Source organism: Pagrus pagrus, assembly GCF_965226575.1.
Source record: "Pagrus pagrus genome assembly, chromosome: 24".
In the NCBI taxonomy this organism is placed as follows: domain Eukaryota; kingdom Metazoa; phylum Chordata; class Actinopteri; order Spariformes; family Sparidae; genus Pagrus; species Pagrus pagrus.
Window position 1 is genome coordinate 11,562,034 of NC_140206.1, and position 8,987 is coordinate 11,571,020.

Sequence of the window (8,987 nt, forward strand, 5' to 3'; positions counted from 1 at the left end):
CTATTTCACCACCTCAGGTTAGCGTGCTAGCATGCTAACATTCTAATAAGGTTGAAGGAACAACAACAACCTTATACTGGAACATAGAAACTACAATATACACATCATCTCAGCCGTCTCCTGATGTGAGCTAAGTAACTGACAAGGAAAGCCATTTTTTGTCTGTGTAAGTGCAAAAATAAAAGCACCCTGTATTCTCCATCCTACCCACCTACGCACAAATGCGCACACACACTCACACACACACACACACAGGTTGATCTGCACTCCAGGGGGCCAGCTCCCAGTAAATGGATTGCTGGGCCCATTGATTTTTTTTCCCAGTGCCAGGCCTCGACCAGTAAGCCTGTTTGATTTGGTTGTCTGTTATCCTGCAAAGCCAGCCCCCCTCCTCCCTCCCTCCACCTCACGCACACACACACACACACACACACACACACACACACAAACACACACATTCGCCTCTCTTCCCAGTGCCGCCGGCAGCAGCATCAGCGCCGATCGATGCACCGAGCTTTAGAGGAAACAAACTCAGCCACACGATAAGACGCCGCAGTGGTTGAGGAGCCTTGAGATTATAGGCTCATTCTTTGGTTCATACTGGGGGTTCTGGTGTGTGTGCGTTTGTTTCATGGTGTGTGTACATGTATAGATGGGTCTTGATGTGTACCTTGGGGTGTTTCGGTGTGTGCGAGTATGTGTGGAACAGAATTTGGCCATGTGTGTACTGGTATTTTGGTGTGTGTGTGTGGATTTTCTGTGCTCGGAGCAGAATTGCGGTGTGTGTAAGTGTGTAGTAGTGGAGGCCCGGTGTAGCAAGGTGCACGGTTTTGGCACAAAAGCAGGTTCAATTGACTGGAGAGTGTGAGTGTGTGTGTGTGAGTGTGTGTGTGAGAGGTGAACTCTGCCCCCGTGAGCAGGCCTGTTCTTTAAATCTGTTGGGATCAATTCCAGCTCGCTGCCTTAATGTCGACAGAGTAGCACTCAAAGCAGGAAAATGGAGTTTTTGCCTCAAATTCCTCCCATCAGGCTTTTTCTTTCTGTTTCCAATTCTCGCACTCACATTTTGCTCTCCAACTCGCTCGCCCGGTATTCTCTCTGTTGGTCTGTATTTCTTTCTTTCTTCTTTTGCCCTCTTTTCATCTGTTTTCTATTTCTTGTCAGTGTAAAACAAAACATTTTGTTCAGATCCGCACCAGCAGGCAACATACTGGCCCAGTTTCCAAGTCATTTTGTTCCCACTGTTTCCTCACTGCTCCACTGGAGCTCAATAATATGCTGCTGTAAAAACCTCTGTTAAGCTGTATTTAGACACAGTGCTGCTTTAAGCTAGCTTATATCACCGTGCTTAAATGTTAATGTACTGAAGTTTACCATGTGCACTATATTGGTTTAACCTTTTTAGTATGCTAACATGAGCACAATAGCAATGTTAATATGCTAACGTTTAGCAGGTAATGAGGGTAGCGACGGGCATTGCAAATTAGCTTTGGCTATAAATGCTATAGTGTGTGCAGCTCATTCTACACACTTTATTTACATTAAATGAAATTGAATCAAATCTTAGTATGCTAACATGCTAACACTTTGTAGTACATAGCACAAGGCCACAAGGTTTAGGTACAGTAAGGGTGCTAGCAACTTAAATGTAACAATTGTCCACCTGTCAACAACAAATAGGGGGCAGCATATCACCAGAGTAACTGCTAACTGCTGCTAAATTTAGCTAGTTAGCTCATTTAGCGGTCCGGACTGGGAGTTCAAGGACCAGGGGATTGTTGATGCTTACACCGCTAGAACAGGATGTGTGGACTGGGACGGGGCGGGGCTAGCTGGTTAGCATGCTAACTTCAGTGGATATCTCTGCAGCACAATACAGAGATCATAACATCTAAACTGCTATTTCTTCACATTGTGTTGTCATTTCTTACATATTGCCCCTTTAAATGTTGATCAATCTTATTCACTAGATTAGATTAGAAGCATCATCTTCACAGGAAACCTCTCGCATGGTGTTTCTATATAAATATAAATATAAATATATATATGTATATATATATAATTCTTAAAAGCCGTTAAGAGCTTAAAGATGTGTGTATCCTACTGTAGCATGTTATTCCCTGTGGTTTATGTAACCTAATTTCTTTGCTCGGCAGATTAAGATGTACTCAATCATTACGTTTCCCTACAGCTGCACATTATGTAGGCCAGCAACATTTTGGTGGATTACATGGCTGTACCTGAAGCATCAGTTTGATTCTTACATTAATCTCAGCACTTTAAACCTTTATCAGCGGCCGTTTCCTGTACTTTTCTTTCATTATTTCCTCTTGTAGATTTCTGCCATTTATGTGCCTCACTGTCATGTGCAGTCCTTGAGACTTATTTGTTTTTATCTTCTTTTATTGTGGAGCGCATTGCAGAAGTGCCCCCGCGGTGCAGAGATTTGTTTAATATGAATGATCTTGTGTGTGTCTGTGTGTTTGTGTGTGTGCGTGTGCCGTAAAATAACAATTCAGGTCACTTTAGCTCTCGGAGAAGAAGACTGAGCTTTGCTAAAGACATCACATCAGTTGAAAAAATTAACTTGAGCATAGATGGATGGTTTGGGAGGGAGGCGCAATCACAGCTTGTTTTTGGCAATTTAGAGCGGTATGAGAGAGCATCCAAGGGTAGTCAGTGTACTGAGACGCTCGCTTTTTCTTTCTATGTGTGTTTCCAGCTGAACGAGATGATCCGCGCTCCGGTCGAAGGGGATTTCTGGCAGGTCGACCACATTCGGCCAGTCTACAGCGGAGGAGGACAGTGCTCTCTGGACAACCTTCAGACGCTCTGCACCGTCTGCCACAAGGCCGTACGTGCAAACACTCCGCATCGCTGCACCCGTAACAACCGCAGCACCGGCTTTTAGAGCCAAAGGGCTTAAGGGGCAAAAGCAATTTGTCTAACACTTAAGGTGCACAGTGGATGGACCTCTCCTTTATCCCCATATAAAGAGAAAGCCTCATCCTTCATGTTGAGGATCACATGTGGTGACAGTAATGTGATACATGGTCAAACACATTGATCAAAAGTCGTACCATCCCTCACAAAGCTATATATTGCCTGTAATATCATCACATGATGTGGCTGTATGACATATTGATATATAGCATTTGTTGCAAAAAAGCTATACATCTGTCTTGGGAACATTTTCTTCATGAGCGTCTTCGGTCAATATTTCATAATCACAGACAATTCCAATCTGGAAAACAGAGCAGAAGGTTTCAAAATAAAACAGAGCTTTCATTGTCAGCTAAAATGTGCTTTACTTTCACGCCAGAAAGCATTTTTGTCAGAGTGGGTGTCAGTTTGGAAGGAGACGCTTCATATTTTGACGTATCTAAACTGATGTGGAGAACTGCGGCGTTCCGATAAGGGGATCCTCTCGCTGTTTATGCCACCGTTCAGACACTTTAATCTAGAGATGCTCAATATATTGATCGCACTTTTTTTCTTCTCTCTTTCGGCGCAGACTGCAGATTTAACTCTTACATCATGCTCTCATTTTTCTCTCCGCAGAGGACGGCTCAGCAAGCCAAAGAACGGAGCCAGATGAGGAAGAGCGCCGCAGCCTCCAAGGTTGCGTCAGACATCAGCAGGTTCTTCATCAGGAAATGAAACGGAGGTTTAGCAAGGGTTATACTGGCGTTTGAATTTCCTGAATCAAATTGAATCCTCGCTGATGTGATTTGTGACAGCGTGGATGAAGACGCATCGTGATTATTCACAGACAAAGCTCACGTTAAAGGAGCACTATGTAGTTTTGGGGAAGACTAAACAATTAATTTCTTCTCCAAAACTACATAGTGCCCCTTTAAAGCATCAGCAGTGCCTTTCAAAAGGCCACGTTCCCTTCATATCACTTAAAGATCTACCTCTACCTCACGATTAAATCAGTGGTGTCCTGTTGCTTGTAGCTGTGGAGATTTACTTTAAAAAAAACAACACATATAAGACTGCATCAAATGCAAATTCAGCCATCTCCTCTCTCGTCCCCGAACCGTCACAAGTGCGGTAGTTTTGATTTATGACGGCCCCCTTTTGCTCGAGGCTGAAATGGAGCAGGTTGTTTAGAGAGATGCTGCTATTTTAGGATTGTGCAAACTTGGTGAAAAGTAGCAGGTGAGGGATAAATCGGGGGCTTTGTGATTAAAAACTCCACGGCAGATCACGCAAGTGTCCTCGTTGGCGCCCTCAACAAGTGGCGCCACGTTAATCTTCCATTTTGTAAGATGTATTAACGCTCTCCAGTGAAATAAAAGCCTATTTTCATCTTGTTTTCATGTTGTCTTCTTCTGTTCCTCCGGTGCTTTAACCACGGCTCGGACTGTAAATACACCAAGACGTTGGCTGTTCTGACAAGCCGGCAAATCGTTTCATCGCCTCAAGTCAGGAACATTATTGTCCATGTCCACGCATCTACCTCCTCTTCAGCTGTGCTTGATGATCTGAGCGGGGCTAAAGTCAGTCAGGAGGGCTATGTTTAGAGAGACGGAGAGCAGAGTTACTATGGAAACAAGGCTTCAGGTTCAGCAATGTCGGGAATATTGAATCTCTTCTTGTGAGAGTTATACAATGAGCCAGACAGACATCAGAAACTCCAATCAATACCAGCAGGCTCCTGTGAAAACGAGGCCGTCACATTCCTCCGCAGCAGAATTTGACTTCCTCTCTCGGCGCTGAGGCCCGGCGGTTTGACGTCGCAAGTGTCGCCGTGTCACGATTTGTCTTGTCTGTCAGCCGCGTCAAACTCCAAACTCAGCAAATTCCAACCGTCGCTGGAAAAGTTTTACATTTTTCTGGCAGCCCCAACTTCTCTCAGCCTATCAGAGCGCTCGGTCGAAGCCGCGGCTTCAAACTTTCTCCGAGCCCATGTGGGTGCGCGTGTGGGTGTGTGTGTATTTCCCCTACGGCTGCTCCAGGTCTCCACTTAATAAGACCGTTGTTCCTCTCCTGTCCAAACCGACAAGCTTTGTGAGTAATGAACATCTCCCAGGCAGCCTTCCAACAACAGCAGGTTTCAGAGTCAGTCCCTGTCAGCAGCCAATGACTCTGATCTGCTGTTTTATTACACCCAAAAGGTGTGTGACTGTGTGTGTGGTGTGTGTGCGCCGGAGAAGGAGTAGGGGAATAGTGCAAAAGTGTAGCCGAGCGTGTTTCCTGTGCGTTCCGCAAATAAAGCGCGTGTGTTTGGCACGGAAGAAGTGTACATGGGAAGGGAGAGGAAGTGGTGTGTGTGTTTGTCAGATGGAGCCATAATGAGGCAGCGCCCAAGATGAAGACGTCTCGCGTTCTTCCCAAAGGGTCTGCTGGGTAAAGAGCGGCGCTGCAGCCGCGTGACACTGTTTGCGTTGGACAACCTATCAGCCCAGAGGAAAAACATTACCTCCACAGGTGATGACAGTAATAAAGATGGACTCAAACAGCGACGGACGGCCGCAGAGGTTCGCGTGTTTGCTCTCCGTCTAACACTCCCCCCCCCCCCTTCCCCTCCCCTCCACTCTCTCTTTAAAGCCGGCGTCGGAGCCAAACTCACTTTTACCATCAAGTGCAATCAACTTCTTTGCCTCGGTGCCACCGCTGCAGAGACGTTTCAACAGGTTTCATAGCAACACGGCACACTCCGGACGTCACATGGCCAAAATTAGCCTGGCAAATATCTGGCGGAAATAATTACATATAGTTAGAAAATCACAGACAATAGGAAAAGAAAAGAAAAATGGCGCCATCTGAAGAAAATCCGAGCAAGTGGAATTAAAGAGAGGTGCAGAAACACCACAGCAGCAAGTACAACAGGAATCTAATGGAGTCTGGTGTGATATAAAACTACGTAGGAGGCACAGATAGGTGGACTAACATGGAGCTGCAACGATAAATCGATTAGTTATCAACTATTAAATGAATCACCAACTATTCTGATCAGAGATTAATCAGATTTTTTATTTAAAGGAGACTGTTACGCTCATTTTCAGGCCAAACTCACTGCTAGGCATAAATGTGTGACATGGTGATGTAGTGTGATGTCACAAAGTCACAGAATTAAAGGCGGGACTACTGACGAGGCATTTCAGGAGCAGCGTTTTCTGTGGGAAAAAGGAGCTTCCCACTGACCTTTTTAACTTTGAGATTCCAGCTTCTTAAATGTGAATATATTCTGGTTTCTTCTCCTCTGTGACAGTAAACTGAATATCTTTGGGTTGTGGACAAAATAAGACATGAGGACGTTATCCTGAGGTCTTGGGAAACACCAATCAATGTTTTTTTTTGTTTTTTTTTTAACATTTTCTGGCAGTTTATAGACCAAAAACGAATTGATTAATTGACAATGACAATAATCATTAGTTGCAGCCCTAGACTAACACATTTTGATTCGATCTTATCACAAACATACAGAAGAAAGGATCGTTCGAAGAGCAATACATTTCCTGGACATGCTTCTGTCAGAGCTGCAGCAGTGGTTCTCAATGTGGGTCAGAGGACCCCTAGGGGCCCGCCACAGGACTCCTGGGGGTCCACAGCAAATTGAGAAATAGATTAATGTCACTGTAACTCAATTCCATAGGAATTTCTCTAATTACAGGCCTAACATTTTGTATGAGAATGATTGTTGTCATCGCAGGTTTCATTTCCAATATTATCTCCCCGCAGGATGGAGGCAGAATGTGTCTTTTTGGGGGTCTGTGACATGAAAATGTTTGCTCTTCCAACCAGGCAAAACTTGACAGTAAACTGTACAAATTATTCATAATTCAATCATGATTTGCATTCAGACAGAAAGGCGTTATATTTGGCCCCATTCCATTGGTTATTCCATTTCAACCTCGCCTGCCCCCATAATCTACTTTGGCCCTTTTCAGCTGAAGGAAGCGCTTCTACAAACCCAATCTTGTGTGACAGGTGTGATGGAGAAGGGCCAATAAAAGCCTGCACGGCACGCTGCGTGCAGCCGCCGGCTCTCCAATCCGTGGCTGAATCCTGCTGTGGTTTGATTCCTGGCTGCCACACTCTCCACTGTGATGCCTCTGTGTCTGTGACCCTCCCTGCCCTTCAGCAAGGAAAAGGAAATAGACACGAGGGAGGTCGTACCCCGCTGCTCTCCTTCAGGAGTGAAAAACAGGAGCGGCACCGTCTCTGTCTTGCCAAAGCACCTCTGGTTTTCTGTCATTGGGTGGAATGTGAACTGCAGAACCTCATTATAGAAAAGGAGCGGACCTCCAGTCAGACCTCTGTGGTGTTGTGGTACAACATCAAAAAAAGCTTGTATTCTAAAAGGATGCGCCCGTATCGTGTAATTGAACTCCGGAGTCGGCGTTTAGGAAGCGGTTCTTGGCTTTAAACAGCTACAGCCGATGAGAGGCTTTTGTCTTTATTGTCATATTATCTCTTGGGATGGTGATGAGATGATTAATCATTTCCTGCCGCAGCCCCGCGCTCGCAGAAGGCTGGCACCGCTCGGCAGAGCGCGACGCCCTGGGTGGAGGAAAACGGTATTATGGCCCAGGTAATTGGTGGAGGACCATCACTCATAAGCGATCTAATTAATCTCATTAAAACACCCTCTCTGGTTGCATAGAGATGTGTCTTGAGGACCGCCGCAACAGAAGGAGTTTTTCTAAAATGGGCTTATCCATCCTGATGAGTGTCATACACGCAAATGATATTCCAAGAGAAACTGCAGCTGAAGCGAGGAACAGAAAATCAATACAACGGTGCCATGTAAACCGTGGCTGGCCATTTCCTAATGTCATTCCGCGTAGTAGGGGATGTGCGCTGGTAAAAGGATGCTTTCTCATTGCTCAGCTGGAGGTGGCTTTTGTCAAGTCCAAATTCTATTTATTCAAGATGGCTCCCTGGTTGTCTCCCAAGATGCGAGGCATGCTGCGGATTAAGACCAAAAACGCAATCAATTCACCCAGCAGGAGATCAGGGGAAATAACAGATAAGGTTCTTAGTATAATTCATACAGTCCCCAATCTGGCTAGGATTAATGTATGTCTTCACTGTGGCTCGCTCTCATTTGTATGTTGGAGCTCGTGTGGGGCTAAATTGGCGCTTCATGTGGCCCATTACAATCAAGCTTTGTTTGGAAAAGGCCCCTGTGAGGCCTGGATGTGACCATGTCGTTTACACGGCGTCAGTGCCTAATGCAATTTAGGAGTGATGTAATCTCATCTATTTTTTAGTATCATTAAGAATGCCTGTGTCAGCGTATTAATCTGTGTATAAACAAAACGCTGTTGAGTATTCAATGAAAAGGAAGCCCTAATGGCTCTTGACATCGGTGGAATAAAGCCACAGTATGCTACAGTATAACCGTTTCTCCCTTTCATGTGTGCCGTGTTCAGAAGATTGAGGTTAGAAATGGAAAGCAGAACAAAACGCCCTCCGACAAGTTCCCCTTTCATGAGCCTTAAAAGACATCTTTTCATCTCCCATTTCATTTTGCGGCCAGTGATCAGCCATCTTTCATTGATTGCTCCCAGACATCTATTCAGCCGCTCCGTCGCGGCTCAGCATGCCTGCATTTCATAGGTCTTAATGGCAAGGTCTGGCTTTTGTGCTCGGATTAAAACCCTGAATCGCAATCACTTAAATTTGCCGATAAATTCGCAGGAAATAATCTTTGTTGACTTCAGCGGAAAGTTCCACGGTGGTAAAAAAAAACGGGCAGATTTTCAAATTTCGGGGGGGGGGGGAAAGAGGACTTCTCTTGCCTCATCGTGTGAAATTAGGATTTTTTTATATTTTTTTTTACCTTTCGGCGCGCGAGCCAGAAAAAGGTCATGTCAGTCGTGTGACAAGAGTGACAGGTCTGGGGCATCATTACTGAGACTTGGAAGGTCTGTGTAAGCACCTTTGGTCACCTCAGGAGAATAGATCCCCGCTGCGCTGCTGCCGGCCTAATGAGCACAGACAGCCCTGCGTCTAATGAGAAGAGGGCGATT

General features: G+C 45.3%; 1 protein-coding gene across 6 annotated transcripts in view; it reads left to right on the top strand.

Annotated features, from left to right (window-relative positions):
* zranb3 (zinc finger, RAN-binding domain containing 3) overlaps positions 1-4,321 on the top strand; it is a 125,725-nt gene extending 121,404 nt beyond the window's left edge. For all 6 annotated transcript variants that reach the window (XM_084347157.1, XM_084347158.1, XM_084347156.1 and 3 more), the window contains 2 exons: positions 2,723-2,854; positions 3,562-4,321. In XM_084347157.1, coding sequence (XP_084203283.1) covers positions 2,723-2,854; positions 3,562-3,660 — 231 coding nt within the window. In that variant the 3' untranslated portion in view covers positions 3,661-4,321. The remainder of the gene's footprint in view (positions 1-2,722; positions 2,855-3,561) is intronic.
* Positions 4,322-8,987: the final 4,666 nt, after the last annotated feature.